Raw genomic sequence first — 22,201 nt, 5'->3', positions numbered from 1 at the left:
AGACGAAGGTGGAGGCGATTGAGAAGCTCAAGGCGGCCGGGCTGGAGATTGTGTCGATCGTGGTCCTCATTGACCGGGAGATGGGGGCGAAGCAGTTTCTCGGGGGCCTCGGCTACGACCTGGAGGCGGTCGTCACGCTCTCGCAGCTGCTGCCGCTCTGGCGACAGTCCGGGGCGATCACGCAGGCGCAGATGAAGGAGGTACGGTCGTTTATGGCGGAGGCCAGCAGCAAACTGTGAGGCGGTGGCGGCGGCGGCGGCGCACCCCGCCAGGGAGGAAGCGGAGGGAGTCAAAGGAAGTGGAGGGAGAGCGCGTGCGTGCGCCGCCCCCGAGACGCATGCAAAGTGCACTGCAAGCCCCCATTTCCACTCCATGAACGCATCCATCATCCACGCCACGCACCTGTCATAACATATATGCATATATATATATGCAAATGCCTGCACGTGTGTGTATGGCGTATCCGCAGTGAACCCGTTGGCTGGGAGGGGGGCGGATAAACGCAACGAACAGCGCCAGTGGAAGAAGGTCGTGTGTGCGTGTTAGGGAAAGGGTAAAAGGGAAAACCAACCAGCCACCAGACGCCGTCAGAAAGAAAAAAAGGAAGAAAAAAAAACGGTGGTGAGTTGATCTGAGGGCTGTAAAAGAGGGGTTACGTGATGGAATTGGCGTCGGCGGCGGCGGGCGACAGGGGTCGAGGCGCAGAGGTGTGTTTTGTGTGGGTTGCACGTGAGCGGGGTGTGGGGCGGCAGCAGGAGAAGAGGGGGAGAAGTCAAGTGTGTTCATGCCTCTCGTGGCGCCCGGTTGCTCACAGCTTTCCTTCGCCCCTCCTCCCGACCCCTCACAGCGAAGCCACATCCATCGCGTACGCAGAAGGGGGGGAGATAAATATATTTAACCCTATTTCTTTGCTGGTTTCCATGGCGGAGCTGCAGCCTGTTGCAAGCCTGCGGGGCAAGAGCATCACAAGCGCCGAGCAGTTCACGCGCGCGGACATCGACGCACTGCTGCGGCTTGCCGGCGCCATGCAGCGCAGGGTTGAGGGCGGCGAGGTGCTGAACCTTCTGCAGGGCCGCATCATGACGCCACTCTTCTTCGAGGATTCCTCCCGCACCTTCAGCTCCTTTTGCGCCGCGATGATTCGGCTGGGCGGGAGTGTCGTGAACTTCAAGGTGGAGACGTCGTCGATCAGCAAGGGCGAGACCCTCACCGACACCATCCGCGCACTGGACTCCTACAGCGACGTGCTGGTGATGCGGCACCCACGGCAGGACGCGGTCCACGAGGCCCTCAGCGTGGCGCAGCACCCCATCATGAACGCCGGCAACGGCGCCGGCGAGCACCCCACGCAGGCGCTCCTGGACACGCTCACAATTCACGCGGAGCTCGGCTGCGTGGACGGCGTCACCGTCGCGCTGATTGGCGACCTCAAGATGGGGCGTACGGTGCACTCGCTCCTGAAGCTCCTTGTGCGCAACTTTTCGCTCAAGTGCGTGTTTCTTGTTGCCCCGGACGCGCTGCAGATGCCGCAGGATGTCTTGGACTCCCTGCAGCAAGAGATCGCCGCAACGGGGGTTGTGATTCGCCGCACACACGCACTCACAGAGGAAGTCATGCGTCAGAGCGACGTGTTGTACGCTACTCGGCTGCAGAAGGAACGATTTGCGGCTTCCGCAGGCGATGATGCGGCCGCAATGCAGTCTTTTGCGGCGGCGAAGGCTAACATCACCATCGACGCGGCACGCATGCAGCTGGCGAAACCAAAAATGATTGTGATGCATCCACTGCCGCGCAACGATGAGTTAAGCACCGCCGTTGACACGGACCCGCGTGCGGCCTACTTTAGGCAGATGCGGTACGGAATGTTTATGCGCATGGCCCTCCTCTGGAGTGTATTGGCGTGAAGTGTGCGTGTGCTTGTGTGCAGGCATGCGCCACGTGTGTGCCGCAGGCGGCGGCGGTGCTCCAGGCACCGCCATGCTTCCTGCCCTAAGGCTGCCTCATTTCCGAACAAGACAGCAGCCGCAACGGGAACAAGCAAGTGCGGTGTGATTGGAGCCAGTGCGAGCAAATCTCAGTACCACGCAAGGCAGGGGGTGGGGGGCGGGTATACGCATAGCTGCGAACGTTGACACGCATAAATCTTAACGGATAAAATGACCCAACTCGCAAAGGAAGAACACGGACCAAAACTGGACGTGGATGATGGGGGGAGAAGAATAACAATAGCAATGAAACCGCGTTCGCAGGCCCTTCAATGGGTGTGCTTCTTCCTGCGGATCTTTGTGTGGGCGCGAGGAAGGGGGAACGAGGAGTCGTGGGGCTTCGCGAGGCACGCGCGGGCCGAGAAAGCGAGCAAGCGACGACGAAGGTGTTTGCGCCGCTGAGCGAGGCAAACCAGTGTCGGGGAAACCGCTCGGACTTTGGTGTTTGATTTGTTTTTGGTTTTGCTTTTCCGCGGCCATGGCGCTGCTGATTGCACTGCGGCGCTGTTGTGCATTTTTGGCTGTGCTCTCTTTTTTGTTCTCCCCCCCCTCCACACACAGTCACCAGGCATACGTCAATGAGTCTGAAGCTCAGCGTCCTCGGCCATGGCTTCGCCAACCCCTTCATGAACGCGGCGGGTGTTCTCTGCAGCACGGAGGAGGATCTTCGCTGCATGACGGCCTCCGCCAGCGGCTCACTTGTGACAAAGAGCTGCACGAGCGCCCCCCGCGATGGCAACCCCGAGCCGCGCTACGTGTCCCTTCCGTTCGGCAGCATCAACTCAATGGGGCTGCCGAACCTCGGCTTCGACTTCTACCTGAACTACGCCAGCCAGCTGCACGACTACGACAGGAAGCCGCTCTTCCTCTCCATGTCGGGCCTCTCCGTGGAGGAGAACGTGGCGATGGTGCGCCGCCTCGCCCCCGTGGCGCAGGAAAAAGGGGTTGTGTTGGAGTTGAATCTCTCCTGCCCGAATGTGCCCGGCAAACCGCAGGTGGCGTACGACTTCGCGACGATGCGCACGTACCTGGAGCAGGTGTCCTCGGCGTACGGACTGCCCTTTGGTGTGAAGATGCCGCCGTATTTTGACATTGCCCACTTCGATATGGCGGCGGCCGTCCTAAATGAATTCCCGCTTGTGAAGTTCGTGACGTGTGTGAACAGCATCGGCAACGGCCTCGTGATTGACGCGGGGACGGAGTCCGTGGTGATTAAGCCGAAGCAGGGGTTTGGCGGGATTGGCGGCAAGTACATCCTCCCCACGGCCCTGGCGAACGTGAACGCCTTCTACCGCCGCTGCCCGGAGAAGTTGGTGTTTGGCTGCGGCGGCGTCTACAGCGGCGAGGACGCCTTCATGCACATCCTTGCCGGCGCGTCGATGGTGCAGGTGGGAACCGCACTGCAGGATGAGGGGTCAGGCATTTTTACGCGGCTTGCGGATGAGTTGCTGGCGATCATGGCGAAGAAGGGGTACAAGACGCTGGACGAGTTCCGTGGACGTGTCAAGACCATTGAGTGACGGGGGGCGGAGGGAGGGGCGATAGGCTCCGGGGTGCGTCTCCATCTATATCTATCTTTCTCTTTTTTTTTTCCTTCTCCCCACATCCCTTTCCACCTCCTGCTCTCTGTGCGTCTGCGTCTGGGCGGCGGATGGCGAGTGGGAAGCGGAGGAGACTGCGTGGCTCCCACGCGGCCTGGGGAGGGGCGGAGGGTTCGCTGGCACTCGCCCCTCCCCACGCTTTTTTTCGTCGTCGGCCGCACACGTTCACACGGCAGGGGGAGGCGGGGCTGTGGGGCGTTGCAGCAGGGTGCAAAATAACAAGTGCGAAGACGGCCGGGCAAAAAAAAAACAACAACAACAAAAAACACATACACACGGCAGAAGAAATAAGAGGCGGAAATCTTTTCGAGTGACTGTGATGAGGTCAATAGAGTGTGTGTGTGTGTGTGTGCGTGTGGCGGGGGGGGGGTGCGTGTCGCCGATGTGGGATTCCCTCCCGCCGCCCGCACTTCCCACAATTCACGTGCTTCCAACTTCTGACGCGACTTCCCTCTCCGCCTTCTCCCCCGGAGGCTCCCCTTGAAGGTAGAGGCAAAGAATCTTTGGCAGACGCAATGCGTCGTTTTGCTCCCACCGTGAGCGGCAGCGGCCACCGTCTGCTTCGCCGCGTTGCATCTGCCGCCGTCATGCGCAACGTCCCGCTGGCCAAGTCGTCGGCGCAGTTAGGCACGCCCGTCACGAAGGAGGAGGTGGCGCAGGCCTTGAGGGTCCCTGCCGCCATCCTCGCGCAGACGCACAGGCCGGCGGAGGTGCTCTTCACGGAGGTCGACCTTGCACGCGTGCGATTCGCCCCGCTGATCGCCACGCTGGGCGCGGAGGAGGACGTCACGAAGATTGCGGCGGAAGTGAAGGCGGCGAAGGCTGACAGTGCGGCGGCGCGTAAGCCTGTGGCCGGCGCAAAGGAGAAGTTTAAGGGCACCGCGTGGAAAAGCGTCAAGGAGCTGGTGACGTTTTACGAGGAGGTTATGCTGCCCGCTCGTCTGGTGCACCAGGACTACAACTTCTATGAACTGAATAGCTTCCACATCAAGGACGACCTCAAGCGTGGCCTCTCCGCCTTCAAGCAGGACCACCTCGACAAGCAGAAGGTGGAGCTTGTAAAGGTGCAGGCGCAGATGCAGGAGTGCCAGGAGTTTATTAAAAGCGTTGGCACGACGGCCTTCGACACCGCCATTTGTAATGACATTGCAAACATTCTTCGCGTGTGTGGCGAGTGCAACCCGCACGCCCACCGCTTGGCCATGCAGGTCTTGGAGGACATGAACCTTCTCCGGGTTCCCTTCAACGACGTGACGACGAAGTTGCTGCACGCCATCGTGTTCAACGACGGCGCCCTCGACGACTCGGCGCTCATGTTCACGCTGGTGGAGTACCCTGAGCGCGGGGAGGTGAGTGTGAGCCGGGAGCCGGTGGATCGGATAGCAGATGGTGCACTGAAGATCATCAGTGCGCGGCATCAGACGCCGCTGGACGACGGAGTGCTGCTGCACCAGAGTGACACCCAGCCATGCCTGCAGCGGTCGCCGGAGTAGGCAGCGAGGGCACCCGCGCGCCTCTGCGTAATGGGGGCAAAATCTGGAAAAGGAAGAGAAGGGGGAAAGCTGTTTTCCTTACCGTCTGTATGTGTGCGTGTGTGCGTGTGTGCGAGTCTGTAGTGTTTCCGCCCGCACTTCTACGGAGTACCGGGCGATAGTAGGCGTAGGTGGAATTAGGAACACGGAACATGTTTTTTACTTTGTTTACTTTTTTTTTATTGTTTGAAGTGAGTGCGCCAGTGCGGGCGGAGAGGCGATGGAGGGATTGGGGTGGTTGGGGGAATGCCCCCTCCCGCATGGCGGAGGTTCGGCGAGAGGGGAGGAAGCGGCGTCGTGCAACTTGTCTCGGCCTGCGATGGGCTACACACACACTCCATGCGTTGGCTGTCAGTGTTTTTTTTTTGTGCGGTTGCTCTCATCTTTTTTTTTTCTTAAGTCGCTGCGCTCCCCTCCGCGCGCTGCCTTTCAAGTCATTCCACGTCGCGGACTCACGGGGAAGAGAGCGGGCGGGAGCGGTTGAATAGCCGGCAAGGCGTTTGAGCAACGAAGGGGTGCGTGTGCGTGTGTGTGTGTGTGCTAGTGGCGGCGGCGGCATGGACTTTGCCTTTCCGGAGTTTGTGCGGGCCTCCAACGACGCGGCCCCGCCGGCCCCACCGCAGAAGTCGCTGTGGCAACTGGTGATGGAGTCCGGCCCAAACGACGTCATACCAGAACGTTTTGTGCCACGACGTGCGACGGCCTACGACGCCGAGGACCACGACGGGAAGTGGGAGGCGCACTATGGGAGGCGAGACGCGGACGCTGAGCATGTGGCCGCGGCGGACGCCACCGGTTTGGCTGCCGGCACGAATAGTACTGCCGCCGGGCTCACTTCGCGGAGCTCGTGGACCCCAGCCCCTTATATGATCCAGCACCTCATGTCCTCTGGGTTTGTGTCGCAGTTTGCGATGATGCACGGCGTGGAGTGCTCCGCACGCCTGCCCCCGCCCCCTTGTTTGCGGCTGCAGGACTTGCAACTTCCGCCGCTCGTGCTGTCGCGCCTCCGACGGAATTTGTTTCTGCCGCGTGCCACGAAGCCGTCGAGGTCTGACGGTCTTCAGGCGTCGTCGCGGCCGAACCTGCGCGAGCTGCAGGAAATTGTCCTGGGCGTCGGCGTCGTGCAGCCGCCATGCGCTGAAGGCAGTGGGCCGACCAGCGACGAGGCCGCGAAGGGCGACGGCGACGAAGACGGTGTTCTGCGGGATGCGGCGGGGACGCTGTCGGCGCTCCAGCAACTCGCCATAACGTCTATGCTGCTCGGCCACCACACCCTCAGCGTCGGCCCGCGAGGAACGGGGAAGAAGACGGCTGGTTTTTTGGCGACCGGGGCGCTGACGCTGGCGCGGGGCCTCGAGGGCGGGGAGAAGGGTAATAATAACTGCACTGATAGCACTAATAGCGGCGGCGGCGGCGGCGCAAAGGTTGACGCCGTGACGATGGGGGTGAAGCAGGAGCCTGCCGAGGCGTGCATGATGCGCCCGTTCTCCCCACGCGCGCTGATTTTGGTCAGCAGCTTCAACGAGGCCCAGCGCTGCGGTCGGTGGCTGCAAGACGTCTTCACGGCGGCCGCGTTTGCGCCCATGACGTTTCGGCGGGGAACGGCGGATCTTGTGCCGTTGCCCGCCCTGCAGGGGAGGCCGTGCGGCCAGGCGGACGCCGCGCCGCAGGAGGCAGGGGCCCCACCGCCGTCGTGGCTGCCACCGCCACCGCCGCCACCGCCGCCATCGCCACAGGAGCAGCAGCAGACGGAAGAGGCCCAGCCGCACCGCCCACGCGAGGAGCGGCAGGAGGAGCGGCGCGAGTTGCGCAAGCGGAGCCGTGACCATTCGCGTGGTCGCCATCACCGTCGGTCCGGGCGCTCGCCGGCCGCGCAGGAGCGGGCGCGGAGTCGTCGTGGGCGACGGCATCGCAGCTCCTCGCGCCGCACCTCCCGAGAGGGACGACACCGTCGGAGCCGCAGCCGCGACCGTCGCCGCGCGAAGAGGCGGCGCAGCAGCGGGCGCCACCACCGGCATCGCAGCGGCAGCACCACCACCAGCAGCAGCAGCAGCAGAAGCGGCAGGCACGACAGGAAGAGGCGGAGGCGCGAGCACAGTCGGCCTCGCCATAGCCATCGCCACGACGACCATCATTGCGAGGATTGGCCCCACGAATTGCCGCAGTGTGAGGCCCGCGTTGAGCGGCTCCCTCTTCCCTCTTTGGAGCGCTCGGGTGCGGCCACGGCGCCTGCTCCCGCCGCGACGCACGATGCCTCGGCGGCGGTGACGCCCCGTGACGAGGTTCCACGCTTCCTGCAGCAGCGGCTGCCCGTTCTCATAGCGACGCACCAGTCTCTGGTGGAGGCTTTGCAGCTGGTGCAGGGCCAGGCGGAGGTGCTGCCGTTGGAGTGTGTTCGGATTGTGTGCATTAGCGACGCCGACCGCGTGGCGCAGCCCACTTCCCAGACGGTGGTCCCCATGTCGTGGTGGATTTCCCTGTCGAACGCGGTCGATGTGGAGTGTCAGTACATCGTGTCAGCCGCCCGCATGTACGACGAGGTCGACGGGTGGCTGCAGGAGTCACTGCTCCAGGGCACCCCTGACGCGGTGAACCGCTACCGGCAACGCGACGACACGGTGTGGGACGGTGTGCAGCACATACTTGAGGAGGTGACCGTGGACGAGGCCGAAGAGCACGCCGGGCAGCACATGTTTGAGCGTGTTGAGGCGGCGAAGCTGCGTCGCCTTCTGGGCCTTGTCACGCGGCACTTCCGTGCGTCGCATGTCAACGGCGTGGAGCACTCGGATGTGGCGGATGCCCACCATCATGCGCGTGGCGCCGCAGCGACTTCTTCTGCGGCGCCGTTTGCGTCGTCGGTGGGCCGCATGGTCGTGGTGGTCTCGTCGCGGAAGGAGCAGGACGCGGTGTTTCCGCAGCTGCTGGCCGCGCTGCGGGAGCGTGACGCGCGGCTCCGCTGCACCTGCCAGCTGGCGGACTTTCAGCGGGGCGCGGCCGACGTGCTGGTGGCGTACGACTGGATGTTGTGCGTGGCCGGCGACGGGGGCGACGCGACGCCCCGCCCCGTGGAAGTTGTCGTCAACTTCGGCTTCCCGCGTGCGTTGATGGCGCCGGGGAGGGAGGGGAGCCTCCTGGAGTGCCTCGAGATCCGCACCCGCACGCTGCTGCGCCCCACCGCCGCGGACGCCGCGCAGGCGAGTGACGGCACGACGGCTGCCTTCTTTGCGCAGGACGCCGCGCCCGCGCGGGCGCAGCCGACGGTGGTGACGCTCCTGACAGAGCGCCAACTGCACGGACGGTTTGGGCGGCTTCTGACATCGCGTGCCCAGGCGCTTGCGTCGATGTGAGGTGTGTGTGTGTGGGGGGGGGCGCCTCTTCTCCCTTCCCGCATGCCACATCCGTTGGCGCTAGGAGAAGGCGAGAAATAAGTAAGACAAAAAAACGGAGGGAAGTGGAAATGGGAGGCCGCAACTTCCCCAGCCGCGTTGCGTTTTGTTTGTTGGTGTGGTTGTTTGTGAGAGGCGCCATTTGGAAATGAGTTTTTCCCCATCGCTCTCTCTCCCTCTCTCTCCTCCTCTTTCTTTCCCTCTCTGCGTGGCGACGGTCCACCGCCCTCCCTGCACCCGTGCAGGCTCCACTCAGACGCACGCAGCGACTTTGGCGGCCACCGTCGAGCCCCACTCTGCCGTGCAGGACGTCGAGCACCGCGCGACACGACACACGCGCCGGCCGCTGTCATGCTCTCGCGGGGCCTCGTGCTGCGGTCGATGCCGAGGCTGTCGCTGCCGCCCTCCATGCAGCGGTGGTTTCTTTGGTACCCGCGCCGCGGCGGCGAGTTTCTTGGCGACATGCTTGCCGGCCACAACCTCTTCATTGCCGACATTCCTCGCAAGTTTGACGCCCAGCACGCGCGCCACTTCTCCTTCGTTGAGTCGCTCTGCATCACGCCACTTTTTACACTGACGATGGTTCACTACTTCTCTAGCTTTTTCCTCTACCCCACGCGGCGGCAGATGTTTCCGGTGCTCATGACTGAGCTTGCCCGCGAGACCGAGGCGCAACTGCAGTGGATGGACGTCATGGCCAAGAAGTCGCCCACGGACGTGATTGCGTGGCGGGCCCTGATGGCATTGACGCAAGTTGTGCTTTTCCCCGCCTGGCTGCTGCTTTCTGCTTTTGCCCCGCAGCTGGTGCACGCCATGCTGGAGCGTAAGAACCAAATCCTGCACCAGAAGCTTGCATGCATCAGCAAAGACGCCCCACCGTTTGTGCAGCAGCAAATGACCGAGGCCCGTGAGGCGGAGGCATTCCACAGCCAACAGCTACGCATCCCTACGGACTACTGTGCGGCGCTTCTTATCACCCTGTTGGTGCTGTACCTGACGTCGTAGACCATTGACAGATGGCCCCCTTTGCATTTGGGGGGATAAATCTACCTGTATTTTCATACATCTCCGTCTCATTTCTCTCTCTATCGGTGCATGTGTGCGTATGTTTTTTTTTCCTTTTCACGCTGTGCTTGTAAGGGATGCAGCGACAGGAAATGACGGCCAGGCGGGACCTTTCTCTCAGTCCACGTCCTTGCGTGCATGTTTCTCTCTGACGGGAAGTGGCTGCTGTTTTTTTTTCTTGTTTCTCTTTTACCTCCGATGCTTCTCCTTTTCTCTTTCTGCTTATTCTTGCTTCTGGCAGTGTTTTGCCGGTGTCACACGCGTTGCCGCCCTTCCCCTCTCTGCCGAACTGCGTGTTTGGGCGGGGACGCATTGCCGCACCGGCGCAGGAAGCGAGTAATGGAGGGATTTACCCGTTGGGCAGATCCATTCAAAAAAAAAAGGAGGCGCAATTTTGTATTCGACGCGGTAGGAAGCAGCTGGACGGCCGGCGGACATCCCTGCGGAGCATTTTTTTTTGTCAAGGCTGCAGCGGTGCCGCTGCTGGTGACTGTTCCGCCCTCTTTGTTTGAGGTGGATGACGGCTTTGGACGCCATCGTCGCTCCGAAGCGCACAACACGTTATTTTTTTGTTTCACTTCTGACCACAAGTCGTCTCACCTCGGCCCCGCTGGGGAAACGTGCTGGCTGCTCGAGTCGTGCCACCAGTCGGAACGAAGCGCCGCGGCGACATAAGGCGATGACGACCCTGAGCGGTGGATTGGGCGGTGAGCAGCGCGGCATAATCGCTGGCGTTGGATGCCGGTCTTTGCCCTCATACGGGCCGTGTGGAAATCTGCTGGCGCCTCTTCTTGTCTTTCCCCGGTCGCGTGGGCAGACGTGCGATCAGACGCTCCCTGACGCACCGATGCCCGTTTTACGAGCAGGTGATGCGGCGGGCGCCATCGCATCTGCGGGCGCTCGTGGCGTGCGGCGTCTTTGCCCTCCTGCACGACCGGCCGTTTCCGCCCGGTGCCGGAGGGCGCGGATGTGGTCTGCCGCGGCGTTCAGCAGGCGGTGGATGACGTGGGCGATTGCGATTTCTTCCTGACGAACCGTGCGGCCCCCGAGGAGTTGGAGATGCTGCCGCAGCTGCTGCTGCTGCTGAGGCCGTCACCGCAGGAGCTCGACGAGAGGGCCGCCGGCCGGCGCCGGGCCATCGACGTCGGCCTTTGGCTGCTGAGTCGCCACGCGGCGTGGCGGAGGCGCCCGCAGAGCCCCTCCATTTCCGTGAAGAGCTTCAGGCAGTATGAATTCTACAGCCACTTTGGCTTGACGCTGCGGCGACCACCCACTGCGACCCGCGGCCCAACGATGCGGCGGCTGCGAGGGAAGATTGGGACGCCGCCCGAGGCACGTTTCGTTCGCTTCCGCGCCACGAAGGGTTTTTTTCCTCCTCGACGATTGCTCTGCAGAACGCGGAGTCGTTTCCGGACCACTTCCGGTGGGGGCACAGGTGCCGCGGCCCTCCCGCCCTGCATCAGTCAAAACGCTCTGGTGCGCACAACACACACGCGGTACGGAAATATTTGGACTGAGAGCAGCGAGTTGTCGCAGTGGGCGGTCGTCGCAGCGCCATTTTGTCGTCACCGGCGTGTCAAGGAGCACGTGGGAGTTGCAGGTGCCGGCGTATGTCTGCGGCGATGTTGTGCCGGGTGGCCGCACGAGTGACGATGGTGGCGGCTGGAGATGGGCGGCACGCCCCTACGGCTTTTGCGGCAGGTTTTTTGCGGCGCTCACGGGCGAAGTCGCGACGTTTCTTGGCGCGCCGCTCACTCGCTGGCTGGGGAAGCGTGGGCTGTCCCTCGATGCCCTCACCCATGAGAACGGCACGGAGGCGTTGGACGTTCGGTTTGCACCGCTTCTCCCGCGGTGTGCGACTGCGGCGGGTCTTGGCTGCGCCGCCCGCTGGGCGACTCACCCCTCGCCGCGCGACGTGGAGGCGAGTGCAGTGAGGCGTGCGAGGGAGAGCTCTGGGAAGCGGGCGTGCGGTGCTCGGCGGACGAGTTGGATGAGGCGGCAAACATTGCAACACTGCTGGAGTCAAGGGAGGCGCTGCAGCGGGAAATGCTTTTCGTCATGGCGGCCCACGCACAAGGGAGCTCATTGTGCCAAATGGACTTGGACCACGTGGCGCAGAAATACGCCGCCGCCCACCTGCCGCTCTGCCTGAGAAGTTGTCGGCCGAAGAAGCCCCCGTAATGCACCGCATCCAACAGCATATGCCCCGCGCACGTGTCTTGCGGTGCATCTGTGCGCGGTGGGGGGAGTCGTCTCTCGCCCCTGCTGCCCCGGCGGAGGGAAGGGGTGAAAAAACTGCAGAAAAAGAAGGGGAACTTCGCAAGAAGGAGTTGCCGAGGCTTCTGCGGGGTCTCTCCCTAACCTCCGAGGCGGTTGAAAGGGCGCATGGCCTCCGAAGCAGTGAGGAGCTGGCTGCTCGTGCTCAGGAGAGAGAAGCGGCGGCGTTTCGTCTGCTGGAAGCGGAATCGCTGCAACAACTGACCATCAGTTGTTTCCGGCCTTCTCCGCAGCTCTCCACGCGCGAGGAGGAAACTCTTTTGGGGCGGCGGAGCTGCGCGCGTTGATCTCCCGTGTGGATGGGCCGCCTCACCGCCGTACAAGCACCTCTGCGGCGGTCAACTTCAACGGTGGGCCTCCACTTCAATTGTGCGTTAATGCCTTTGCGACGCCGGACATCACACTTCGTTTTTTTTTTAGTTTCTCCGTCGAGAAACTCGCGGCCTCTGAGGGGCAGCGGCGCTGCGGCAAGGCGGTTTCTCCCCTTTCCATCCCAAAGGCGGCCCTTGCATTGGCCGGACTTCTCCCCGAACTCGCGGCAAAGGTGTGGAGGTCACGCTGACGGCGGCAACTCTGGCTGGACTTGGGCTCAGCAGCAGTTCGCCTCTTGCCGCCACGGCGCTAGGCGCCCTGCCGGAGTTTTGCGGCCTTGGCTGGAATGCACATGACGTGGGGCCACGCACACTTTGCCCGGAGCGACTCCTCGCAACTGGCATCGGTGGGTGGGTGGGTCCGTACGGCGGGTTGTGTCGTGGCGTAAAACTCTTGCAGTCCATTTCGGGTTGCTGGCAGGGCCCATGCGCTCGCCGGCTGCCAGTGCACCTTTTTGAGGACCCACGCCACGCGCTGCGCCACCTGCTCTACGACACCGGCGTCACTCACACGTCGGAGGTGAGTTGTGCGGAGTCCGTGCGTGGGGCGTTTTTGAACCGTGCGTCGCAGCTACGGGTGCTGTCCGAGATGTGCCGGCAGGCAGTGAACTTGCATGACGCCATCGCACGCGGGGAGTTTGAGCGCCACGGCGGGCTGATTGGCGTGGCCTGGGAACAGCGAAAGCGCCTGGATGCTGAAGCGTCCTCAGCAGCCGCTGCTGACATCATTTCGCGTGTGGAAAACGACGTTTGGGTCCTGAGGCTCGCGGGGGCTGACGGCGGGTGCTTCTACATGGCGGCGAAGGACGTGGGCGCCGCCCAGCGAATTTGGGGCGAGTTAACAGTAAATCCACCAAACGCCACGGCACGATTTGTGGAGATGGGCGTTTGCCACTGTGGTATCGAAGTGAAGCGGATGTGAAGTGTTAGGGAGTGTTTGTTATTATTCTTGCTGTCTTTGTTTTTTTTGTTTTTGCGTGCTTCACGCTCGTGTGGTCCTCTCCCTGTAACAGGGGGGCTGCTGTAACGATTGCTTACCGCATCAATAGCTATAATTTGCACCGGTTGCCATGATTGCCTTGCCATGGCAGAGAACTGAAGTGGGGAGAAGTGTGAATACCCCCTCTGCATGGGGCTGTGCGAATTAACTTCTGGGTTATGCTGCCACTTTTTTTTTCCTTTTCTCGCCATCTACATTTTTTTTTGAAAAAAAAAAGTTTTGTGCCTGTGCGTGCGCCTTTTATCGTTAGCGCTCTGTTGTGGTGGGGCGCCGTCTTACCACCGTCACCGCGGCGAAGGCAGCTTTCAGGCTCCCTGTCTGCGTGTTTCTGTTGCGTGATCCACTTTTTCTTTTTCAGTTTGGCGGGACGCTGACGGTTCCCACATGTGACTCCCTTTGCCTCCTTCTCTCCTTCGTTTGCGTCCCGTTTTTGTAGACTTGGCGTGGGCGGTGCTGCTGTGGGCCACACGGGCGCGGTGAAAAGTACAGGGCAGGAAGGGCGGGGAGGTTCTGTTCCTTGGCGTCTCTGCGTGCGCTCGCGGGCGGGGATGGCGCCAAAGCGGCAGGCGACGAAGCAGCGGGTGCGGGTCACCAACAGGGCCCGCGAGGCGCGTCAGTTCTCCACCGTTCGTCTGCCGCGGAGGGCGGAGGTGCAGGCGGCGGCGGCGGACGTGGAGCGCATGCACGAGGACCGCGGGGGCGGCGGCGGGCACGGCGGCGGGCAGACGTCGGCGCCTCCCGCCTTTGACCCCATCCCCGCCGACCCGCTCTTTGTCGTGGTTGCGGCGTCCAAGCACTGGCCGCCGCCGTCGCTGGAGGAGCTGCAGGCGGCCAGCGGGGCGCCCATTAGCGACGGCTTTGACGCCTACGACCGGCGCGAGGATGACAGGGAGGCGCGGAAGGAGCGGGTGAAGGTGGTGCGTGGGGAGCTGAACCACCCACGCGGAAAGCCGCGACAGAACACGCTTGTGCGGTTAGACGATAGCGAGGAGGGCGAGGAGGAGGGGGAGGACGCGGGCGAGTAGGCGACCCGGGTCCCCTTGCGGGGGATGGCGGAGGTCCCTAGTGTGGCTATCGGCCCGCCTTCTCCTGCAGAGCACGGGGCGGGGAGGAGGCGCGGGCGGCGCACATGCGAGGTTTGTGTTGGCCGCAGTTGCCAGGCGTACAGGTCGTATAATGTGACTTCCGTCTTGATAACAAGAGGGGAATAATAGTCAGCGGAGGCGAGTGCGGGGAGGCGTGCGTGAAGGATGCTCTGGCAGTTTCTGTGTGTGATTGTGGCGGATGCAACTCAACTCTACTGGCTGCCTATAAATGCCCTTTCCATCGCCGCTGCTTCTTCCCCCTCCCCTCCTCTTGCACTCATATTTGCACACACGCCCGCATGCATGCATATTCTTACTGTGGACCAAATAAGGCGGCAGGGGCGTAGGAAACAGTGACACCTGCGATGCGATGCTCGCGTCCGCGGCACCGCTACGGCGTGACGGCGCTGTTGGATCGCGGCGCGCGGTTTCTCAGCAGTCTGCTCCACGGCGCGTCGCATTTGTCGTCGCCGTCGTGGCCATCGCTCCGCTTTACTGCTCCCCCGCTTTGGGGGAAGAGCGGGTGCTCCCGGGAGGAGTGGCGGCGATGCCTTGGGGAGTCGCTTTGCCGCGGTGCCGCCGCGAGGTGTCTGCTGGACGCGCAGCCGCACGCGGCGGAGGTTCGGGCGTCGCTGGTGGCCGCGTTGTTCCCGAAGCCCCACTGGAATAACGCCGTCACGCACAGCATGGACGGCGACTCGCTCGCATCCCTTGAGAAGGACGTGGCGAACACTGTGGCGGGGCTCCTGCGCCTGCCGGCACGTTTCTTGTGGGCGCCGCGTGCGGAGGAGGAGGAGGTCGCGACGGAGCGGCCGTGCGGGGCTCAACATCCACGCACGCCACTGCCCGACGCTCCTCGTGCCCCGCGGGTCGCAGCTTCACAACCTCCCGCGGTTCACGGCGGCGATGGGGGCCGCACTCCGGGCGCTGGCGGCGGCGGCGGACTGCTGCACAGCACATCACTGGAGAGCCTTATTGTGCTCCTCGCCACTGCCCGGGCGCAGGCGCAGGCTCGCTGCATCAGTGCCCGCTTCTCGAGCCCTGCGGAGGAGGCACGCCTGACGCAGCGGCTGGTGCTTTACTGCAGCGATCAGTCCCAACCGCTGCTGCGGAGAGCCGCACGCTGCATCGGCATACAACACATCCGAGTCCTACAAACTGTGTACTCCCCGCACGTCCACAACTACCCGGTGCTGCTGGAGACGCTGAAGGCGGCACTCGCAGAGGACGTCGCCTGCGGACTCTGCCCCTTGTTAGTGTGTGGCGTGTTTGGGGCCCGCACGACGGGCGCCGTGGACCCGCTTGAGGAGCTGGCAGAACTCTGCCGCCGAGTCAAAGTGTGGTTTCACATCGACGCCAGTCACTCTGGGTTGGCACTAGCTGCTGCGCCTCTTGTGAGGGACGAGGCAGGACAACCGCTGGAGTCCACGCCTCTGGAAGAAATGGACGCCGCGGCTGAGCAAATGTGGGAGCAGCGGAAGCTGACCTTCCATAGGGCTGCCCTGCTTGCGGACTCCATTCACGTTGGCGTCTCAACCTCGTTTCTGCCGACGCTCTCGTCCAACTCCTCCGCCGCGCTGTTGTACGTTGCGGAGGTGGCCAAGGTGGCGGCGGCGATGCGGCGGATGCATGCAGAGGATGAGGCGGGTGGAAACATGTGGTGCACGCCGGATGCGACGGATGTATCGCTCCTGCGGCTGGATTTCCCCGAAATGCGCTCGGGCGAAGTCATCCGCCTAGCTCTCATGCTCATGCCCTGCAATCCCGCCTCCGTGGGTCGCGTAGTTCGGGGGCACCAGGCTGCCCTGCGCTACGTCGAACAGCGCGTACGTGCGGATGGGCGGTTTGACTGCTCTGTGCATGCCTCCTGCTTTGGGATGGTGCTGTTCCGTTGGCTTACGCTCGCGGATGAGGAGACGGCGGCCCTCATGCGGCGCTGGGGCGACGTCCTCGCCTCATCTCCCCCGATGCGCGCAGTTCAGGGCGGCGGCTTCCCGCACCGCGTCTCCCTCGGCCTCACGCGGATACATCGGCGCGTGTACGTCTGCGTCTCCCTAACCGCGGGCGGCGATGGCGGGGATGCGTGCTTGCGCCGGTGTGACATGGATGCACTGGTGGATTCGCTGCGGAGGGTCGCCGATGAGTGGAACGGCTCCTCCACAGTGACGGCGGCGATAACATCTAAGGCGGCCACGTGAAACTTGGTGGCGTTGGGCATCCGCCGGACTTCACTGTGTGTGTGAGTGTGCGGGTTTGCGCGGGTTACTCCCTACCTCTTGAATGTGCTGCCTCGGGGCGGAGGCGCCAATGGCGCGACCTTTGAAGGGGAACCCAATGAAGGCTGCCTCCTAATTGTGTTCCATCGCTTTTGTATTTTTGTATTTTTTTTAATTTTGTGTATGTCTGCGTTTGTGTGTGCCTTTGCTTCTCTCGCCGTGCTGGTTTCTTCCCCCTCGTTAGGGCCTCGAGCGGGTTGCGAAGATCGAACTTTTTTCTGTGCCGATGCGCCGGCTGCCACCACGCGCCTCCGCGGTTGCGGTTGCGACTGTCGCGGCGGCGGCTTCCTCCTCGGGGTTGCGTATGGCCCCCACAATTTCCGCAGGGGTGGCGGCGTGTATTATGCGCCACGGACGCGGTTTCGCGATGGGCGTTGGCGTTGGCGGCTGCGGCTGCGGCGGCTGGAGTTGGCGTGTGGCGCCGCTGGCGCGGACCGACGGGGCCTCCGCGCGGGGCTTTTGCCTGCAGCACTGCCGGGGGGCGCTGAACAAGTTCGACGCGGTTGGGTACGCCGGGCGGGCGCGGAACGTCGCCAACGCCTTTGATGCGCTGGAGATGAACTTGTTTGACGACCCCACTGGCGGGCTGACGGCGGGCCCCGCGGAGGAGCTCTCGACCACGGAGATTGAGCACCAGGTGCGCCTCAACGTCTCCGCCTACTCCCGCTCCATCTTCTACCTGCTGTACACGCCCTTCGTGGACGTGATCTCCGTGCTGCTGGAGCGCGGCCTCGCGCCGAACAGCGCACGCCCAGGCGAAGTGATGTGCCGCTGGTTTACAGACGGCGCCCTGACGCTGCAGAACCCCGCGTGCGTCGAGGAGGGAATGGGGCCGGCGGCGTGGCGGCAGTTGTGTGAGGGGCTGGATGCCTTCTACGAAGACGTGGAGCCGGTGATGCCGCTGACGGCGGCGGTGCATAAACATGGGCTGCCGGAGGAGCTGCTCGTGCCCTTTCTCCGTCAGCTGGCAATGGACCTGCTGGTGCCTCTGCGCAAGCGGGCCGTGCTGGAGATCCTGCCTGGGCTCATTCTCGGCCTGGCGAATGGCCGCGCCCCGGTCGCGTTGGGGTTTCCCACCGACAACCAGCGGGCGCGCGCCACCATAGCGGCGGATCTCTTCCTAGGGGTGGGGCAGGAGACGGGCAACACGGACCTCGCGTACCTCGGCATTCAACTGCTGCGCGCCAACGACATCCCTGTGCCGTTCCCAAAGCAGAAGCAGCTGACGAACGTCTTTTCGGCCGCCACCCGAATTCAGACGGACTGGCAGATGCGGGTCAGCGGGCAGCTTGTGGAGGTGCTGCCGAAGTGGATGGAGTACTACAAGAAGGTCCACGTGGACAACCTCCGGGCCATGAAGGAGCTTAGCGGGGCGCATGCAACGACGGCGGCAGCGCAGGCGGAGGCCGCCGGGGAGGGGGCGGCGAGGAACGCCACTGCCACCGCCAGGACGCCGTCGTCGGTTTGCTGCGGCCACGATGATGGGCTGCACGACTACTTCTCAAGCCACCGTGCGGAGAATTTGTTGCGCCTCTCTGAGCTGGAGCGCCGGGTTTTGACGTCTGTGCGTCGCAGGGAAGTGGCGTGGGAGGATGACAGCAACAAGCTCTACTACCGCTTCAGGCGGAGGCGCCCCGCCACGGAGGAGCCGAGGGCGGCGGCGGCGGACACCCAGGACGCGCTGGAGGGCGTGGATGCCGCGGAAGCCGCGGCGCTGAAGGAGAAGGGACGCCGCAAGCCAAAGGCGCGGGCGCACGCGCAGGCGCGCAAGGAGGCGGCGGCGGAAGTGAAGCCCAAGCAGCGGCGGCGGCCGGAGGTGAGGAGGACAGCCGCCACTCCCGAGTGCGATGACGACGCCAGCCGCGTTATTTTGACCGTGTAGGCACGACAAATGGGAGGCGGGCGCCACCTGCACCTGACACCGGCTTAGTGGAGGTGGGACGTTGCCTTTATGGGCGGCCGGGCTCACTTTTCCCCTTCTCGTTTGGGGGGTGGGGGGAGGGGGTTCCGCCGTTGCTCACACAACACTCGCGCATACGCCATGGCGTGCGTGCAGCTAAACTAAGACGCGCGCTGGCTGCGTGTAGCCGTTGTTGCTTGTATCATTATTATCCGCAGGGCTATTCTGTCGCATTGTGGCTCTTTCTTTTTCCTTCTGTGTCTGTGCGTGTGTGAAGGAGAAGGAGAACTCGATTTTTGCGGGGTTGAGCTGCGACTTTTTTTTTGTTTAGTTTTAATTCCTGATGCGTGCCTTTTTGTGAGGCACCGCGACGCCCTTTAAGTCAGCTGCATTTCTGGCGTCTTTCTTTCTCTCTTTCTCTCTCTGTCTCCGTCTGTGTATTCCGCGCCGCAGAGGAGTTTGTCGGCGGAGGGAGCGAGGCGCACAAAGGGACCAAACACACACGCAGGAGGGGAAGCAGAGCCCTCGTGGTGGTTGTTGTTTGTTTTGTTTTTGTTTAGGTTTGTTTTTGTTGTCGTTGCCGCAGCGTCATGGGCGTCTTGGGGCTGCGCAAGTTCATCGAAGCCTCCTCCTGCACGAAATTTCTCCCCGAGATCGCGCCGGAAGCGGCGGCGCCCGCCTCCGCCCGCAGCGGCGAGGCGACGCAGGCGGCGTGCCACCCGGCACTTTCCTCCAGCCCCGCGGCGGCGCCGCAGGCGGATCACGTCCTGGTGGATTTGAACTGCGTCATCCACGCCTGCTTCGGCCGCGGGGCGTCCACGACGACGAAGCGGGAGGTTGTGCAGGCCGTGCTGGAGCAGCTGCGTGTCCTGCTGACGCTGGTGGTGGTGCCGCGGTTGTCGCTGACGATATGCATCGACGGCCCCGCACCGTACGCGAAGCTGCAGACGCAGCGACTGCGCAGGCGGCGGCTGGCGCTGCTTGACACGGGCGGGGCGCAGCAGCTGACCTCGCTCGCCGTGACGCCGGGCTCCCTGTTCCTTGTGGAGCTGGAGAACGCCCTGGCGGCGCAGTTCAAGCTGCGCGGGGGACGCGGATTTCTGCCCCACTTTGTTCCAGTCTTTCTTCACGGCTCCACCGCGGCAGGCGAGGGCGAGGCGAAGATCGCGCGGGCGCTGGCCCATTTGGCCACCGCCGCCCTTCCGCGGGGCGGGCGCTACGACCCGAACCACACCGTCGTTGTGGTCGGCAACGACATCGACCTCGCCCTGACGTGCCTGGGGGCGACGCAGTACCACAACCTCTTCGTGGTGGGGCCCTCCGCGATGCAGCTGATAAGCGTCTCCGAGATGCTCTACCGGTGGCTGCGTGGCGGGACGCAGGCGGCGGGGGAGTTTCGGCTAACCGCGCAGGAGCTCGCGTCCGTGCGGGTGGACTTTGTCTTTCTCTTCCTCCTCAACGGCGGCGACCACTACGCTGGGGTGGGCGACGTGGCGCACGTTTTGTGGAGGCGCTACCGCACGGTGCGCGCGGCCGCGATGCAGCGCCGCCTGGTGGCCCCCGACCTGACCTCCGTCGACGTCGCGTTCCTCGCGGACGTTCTGCAGGCCGCCGACTACGGCGGGGGGTGCGAGGCGGAGGTGGGGGTGGAGCTGCTCCGCGCGGCGCTGTGGTCACTCTACACCACCGTCACCGGCGTGTGCCCCGACTACCGGTACGTGCCGGCGCCCGCCTCCCCCCACCTCAACCACCTGCGGGCGGCGGTGGTGCACTGCCTGAAGCAGCACCGCGGCATTCGCATTAGGCCCCGCCGCGACTCCGCGGGGCCGCTGACGCCGCTGGAGACGTTTGTCGCGCTGATGCCCACGGAGGCGGCTCTCCCGTCCGGCGTGGCGCAGGCGCTTCGCTCCTCACGCAGGTACGACCCTATAGCCCAGCAGCTGCTCACAAGCAACGACGCGGCGGCGGTGGCGGCGGCAGCCAAGCAGGCCGTCGCGGCGGCAGGCGATTGCCTGACGCTCAGTGAGCAATGCCTGCGGGAGTTCACGTCGCCTGTGCAGCTGAACGTCCTGCAGCCCCCGCGGCGTCTTTCACGCCATGAGCAGCACCGCATGCTCGCAACGAAAGGAAGAATTGAGCGGGAGGAGCCGATTCCGCTCGTGACACACGTCACACTGCCGGAGACGTTCTCCTACGTGGACGCCATGTACCCACCGTACGTGAAGGAGCTGCTGTTTTCCTCGCCGTTTGACGCAGCAACGGCGGGGTCGTCGTCGTCGCCAGGCAATCACGGCGTCACCGGCACGTTGCAGCCCTTCGCACCCAACTCCGTCCGTGAGCCACGGCGGCGGCTGCGAGGCAGGCGTGGCGGCGGCGGCAGTGGCGCTGAGCTGCGGCGCATTCCGGTGCACGTGCAGCCAAGCGAGGAGGTCTCTGCGACGCAGCAGATGCAGCGGACGCTGGAAGCGACGTCGTCGCTGCAAAAGCCGGAGGGGCGCGACAAGAAGACGCTGCGGCGACTTAAAAAGCGGCTCAACGCCCAGCGGCAGCTCGGTGAGAAGCAGCTGCGCTGCGAGGAGAGCGACGCCGAGGCGCGGCGGCACATGCTTCGCCGGAACGACGAGGCCTTCCTCGCGGAGCTGCAGCGCTTCTTGGGCGAGGAGGGCGGCGTGCGGCAGCTTCTCCTGGACGACGGGGGCGGGGCCGCGGGAGGCGGCGGCCGGCAGAAGGACGCAACGCGGGGGAGGAGGAAGAAGGCCCCGGCTGCAGCGGCGAAGGCGACTCTGCGTGGACGCAAGCGCGGCAGAGAGTCGACGGACGCGTCGCCTGCGAAACGCGGCAGCGAAGGGGGCGGCCGGCGGGAATCCCCCAACGGCGAGCCGACAGGCGTAAAGCGGCGGCGGCGGGACGGGAGCCGCACAGTGCCGCACAACCACACGGCTGCTGCCGCCGGTGATCGCCCGGCAAAGCCGCCGGCAGGGACGAAAAAGAAGGAAGGCGAAAAGAAGCAGAAGAAGAAGGGGGCGGCGAACGCTCAGTAAGTGTTAATTGCACGCACATCCTGCGTGCCGTGGCGATTATATATACACACACATATATATATTTGATTGTAACGTGCCCTCCTTTCGCTGCCTCTGCCTCCGCGTGCAGCTGGACCGCTAGCAAACTTCATTCCCGCCAACGGCGGGCTCTCGCTGCCTGCCGCGGCTGCGTGCCACCCTCCTCTCGTCCTCTCGCCTTCTCTTCTCCCAACGACGAAGTTTTGGCGCCGGAGGGCCGGCGGTGTCGTGGGCGGAAGAGGTGGCTGCACTGCGCAGCAGACCACGCGGCCGAGGGACCCGCGCATCAAACAAACAAAACAAACAAAATAAGGAAGAAAATAGCATAAAAAAAAGGGGGGGGCGGCGTGAAAGGCGGCAAGCTGCGAGCCGGTGGCTGAAAAGAAGAGGAGGAAAGGGGAAAAAAAGTAAAGGCAACGGGGAGCCGGTGGCACGGCGGCGACGGTGCGTTCGCCCCCTACGGTTTTCCCTTCACCCACGCCACGCGGCGCGGCATGCCGTTGAGGAGCGTGCAGCCGCGGGGTGAGCCTGCGGGCATGCAGCGCCCCTCGACGCGCGGGTCCGCGAAGGCCGCCCACTTCCCAAAGCGGCTCCCATCAGCGGCGGCGAGGACGGCGTCGCCGGTCGTAGCGGCGGCAACGACCGCGTCTTCAATCCGCCCCAG

General features: G+C 63.8%; 15 protein-coding genes across 15 annotated transcripts, besides 11 other annotated features; 13 read left to right on the top strand and 2 right to left on the bottom strand.

Annotated features, from left to right (window-relative positions):
* Window positions 1-2: 2 nt before the first annotated feature.
* Window positions 3-389, bottom strand: Tco025E_04234 (uncharacterized protein; the record flags this gene model as incomplete). The annotated part of the gene is made up of 1 exon (XM_029371146.1): window positions 3-389. A coding segment is annotated over one exon (387 nt), but the record flags the coding sequence as incomplete, so codon positions are not given.
* Window positions 390-589: 200 nt separating this feature from the next.
* Window positions 590-614: a microsatellite.
* A 45-nt stretch (window positions 615-659) lies between these two features.
* Window positions 660-1,904, top strand: Tco025E_04233 (aspartate carbamoyltransferase; the record flags this gene model as incomplete). The annotated part of the gene is made up of 1 exon (XM_029371145.1): window positions 660-1,904. One exon carries the CDS (start codon window positions 660-662, stop codon window positions 1,902-1,904), a length of 1,245 nt encoding a protein of 414 aa, XP_029228789.1.
* A 518-nt stretch (window positions 1,905-2,422) lies between these two features.
* Window positions 2,423-2,455: a sequence feature (A-rich).
* A 108-nt stretch (window positions 2,456-2,563) lies between these two features.
* Tco025E_04232 (dihydroorotate dehydrogenase) lies at window positions 2,564-3,505 on the top strand (the record flags this gene model as incomplete). Its single annotated transcript, XM_029371144.1, has 1 exon — window positions 2,564-3,505. One exon carries the CDS (start codon window positions 2,564-2,566, stop codon window positions 3,503-3,505), a length of 942 nt encoding a protein of 313 aa, XP_029228788.1.
* Window positions 3,506-3,825: 320 nt separating this feature from the next.
* Window positions 3,826-3,860: a microsatellite.
* A 59-nt stretch (window positions 3,861-3,919) lies between these two features.
* Window positions 3,920-3,963: a microsatellite.
* A 138-nt stretch (window positions 3,964-4,101) lies between these two features.
* Window positions 4,102-5,079, top strand: Tco025E_04231 (uncharacterized protein; the record flags this gene model as incomplete). The annotated part of the gene is made up of 1 exon (XM_029371143.1): window positions 4,102-5,079. The coding sequence occupies one exon, from the start codon at window positions 4,102-4,104 to the stop codon at window positions 5,077-5,079; it is 978 nt and encodes a 325-aa protein (XP_029228787.1).
* A 554-nt stretch (window positions 5,080-5,633) lies between these two features.
* Window positions 5,634-5,658: a microsatellite.
* A 17-nt stretch (window positions 5,659-5,675) lies between these two features.
* On the top strand, window positions 5,676-8,465 carry Tco025E_04230 (uncharacterized protein; the record flags this gene model as incomplete). Its single annotated transcript, XM_029371142.1, has 1 exon — window positions 5,676-8,465. The coding sequence occupies one exon, from the start codon at window positions 5,676-5,678 to the stop codon at window positions 8,463-8,465; it is 2,790 nt and encodes a 929-aa protein (XP_029228786.1).
* A 144-nt stretch (window positions 8,466-8,609) lies between these two features.
* Window positions 8,610-8,634: a microsatellite.
* A 33-nt stretch (window positions 8,635-8,667) lies between these two features.
* Window positions 8,668-8,710: a sequence feature (GA-rich).
* Window positions 8,711-8,855: 145 nt separating this feature from the next.
* Window positions 8,856-9,509, top strand: Tco025E_04229 (uncharacterized protein; the record flags this gene model as incomplete). Its single annotated transcript, XM_029371141.1, has 1 exon — window positions 8,856-9,509. One exon carries the CDS (start codon window positions 8,856-8,858, stop codon window positions 9,507-9,509), a length of 654 nt encoding a protein of 217 aa, XP_029228785.1.
* Window positions 9,510-10,086: 577 nt separating this feature from the next.
* Window positions 10,087-10,599, top strand: Tco025E_04228 (fucose kinase; the record flags this gene model as incomplete). Its single annotated transcript, XM_029371140.1, has 1 exon — window positions 10,087-10,599. The coding sequence occupies one exon, from the start codon at window positions 10,087-10,089 to the stop codon at window positions 10,597-10,599; it is 513 nt and encodes a 170-aa protein (XP_029228784.1).
* Window positions 10,600-10,628: 29 nt separating this feature from the next.
* Window positions 10,629-11,219, top strand: Tco025E_04227 (putative fucose kinase; the record flags this gene model as incomplete). Its single annotated transcript, XM_029371139.1, has 1 exon — window positions 10,629-11,219. One exon carries the CDS (start codon window positions 10,629-10,631, stop codon window positions 11,217-11,219), a length of 591 nt encoding a protein of 196 aa, XP_029228783.1.
* Window positions 11,220-11,362: 143 nt separating this feature from the next.
* On the bottom strand, window positions 11,363-11,770 carry Tco025E_04226 (uncharacterized protein; the record flags this gene model as incomplete). Its single annotated transcript, XM_029371138.1, has 1 exon — window positions 11,363-11,770. One exon carries the CDS (start codon window positions 11,768-11,770, stop codon window positions 11,363-11,365), a length of 408 nt encoding a protein of 135 aa, XP_029228782.1.
* On the top strand, window positions 11,771-12,133 carry Tco025E_04225 (fucose kinase; the record flags this gene model as incomplete). The annotated part of the gene is made up of 1 exon (XM_029371137.1): window positions 11,771-12,133. The coding sequence occupies one exon, from the start codon at window positions 11,771-11,773 to the stop codon at window positions 12,131-12,133; it is 363 nt and encodes a 120-aa protein (XP_029228781.1).
* A 673-nt stretch (window positions 12,134-12,806) lies between these two features.
* Tco025E_04224 (putative fucose kinase) lies at window positions 12,807-13,139 on the top strand (the record flags this gene model as incomplete). The annotated part of the gene is made up of 1 exon (XM_029371136.1): window positions 12,807-13,139. One exon carries the CDS (start codon window positions 12,807-12,809, stop codon window positions 13,137-13,139), a length of 333 nt encoding a protein of 110 aa, XP_029228780.1.
* Window positions 13,140-13,150: 11 nt separating this feature from the next.
* Window positions 13,151-13,193: a sequence feature (A-rich).
* A 572-nt stretch (window positions 13,194-13,765) lies between these two features.
* Window positions 13,766-14,242, top strand: Tco025E_04223 (uncharacterized protein; the record flags this gene model as incomplete). Its single annotated transcript, XM_029371135.1, has 1 exon — window positions 13,766-14,242. One exon carries the CDS (start codon window positions 13,766-13,768, stop codon window positions 14,240-14,242), a length of 477 nt encoding a protein of 158 aa, XP_029228779.1.
* Window positions 14,243-14,667: 425 nt separating this feature from the next.
* Window positions 14,668-16,500, top strand: Tco025E_04222 (tyrosine decarboxylase; the record flags this gene model as incomplete). Its single annotated transcript, XM_029371134.1, has 1 exon — window positions 14,668-16,500. One exon carries the CDS (start codon window positions 14,668-14,670, stop codon window positions 16,498-16,500), a length of 1,833 nt encoding a protein of 610 aa, XP_029228778.1.
* Window positions 16,501-16,804: 304 nt separating this feature from the next.
* On the top strand, window positions 16,805-18,460 carry Tco025E_04221 (uncharacterized protein; the record flags this gene model as incomplete). The annotated part of the gene is made up of 1 exon (XM_029371133.1): window positions 16,805-18,460. The coding sequence occupies one exon, from the start codon at window positions 16,805-16,807 to the stop codon at window positions 18,458-18,460; it is 1,656 nt and encodes a 551-aa protein (XP_029228777.1).
* A 418-nt stretch (window positions 18,461-18,878) lies between these two features.
* Window positions 18,879-18,917: a microsatellite.
* An 88-nt stretch (window positions 18,918-19,005) lies between these two features.
* Window positions 19,006-19,058: a microsatellite.
* A 10-nt stretch (window positions 19,059-19,068) lies between these two features.
* Window positions 19,069-21,519, top strand: Tco025E_04220 (uncharacterized protein; the record flags this gene model as incomplete). The annotated part of the gene is made up of 1 exon (XM_029371132.1): window positions 19,069-21,519. One exon carries the CDS (start codon window positions 19,069-19,071, stop codon window positions 21,517-21,519), a length of 2,451 nt encoding a protein of 816 aa, XP_029228776.1.
* Window positions 21,520-21,825: 306 nt separating this feature from the next.
* Window positions 21,826-21,872: a microsatellite.
* Between the last annotated feature and the right edge of the window lie 329 nt (window positions 21,873-22,201).

This window comes from Trypanosoma conorhini (assembly GCF_003719485.1).
Source record: "Trypanosoma conorhini strain 025E chromosome Unknown Tco_14.4_contig_00211, whole genome shotgun sequence".
NCBI classification, from domain to species: Eukaryota; Euglenozoa; class Kinetoplastea; order Trypanosomatida; family Trypanosomatidae; genus Trypanosoma; species Trypanosoma conorhini.
The sequence above is the reverse complement of the archived record's forward strand: the minus strand, read 5'-3'. Positions and strand labels throughout refer to the sequence as shown.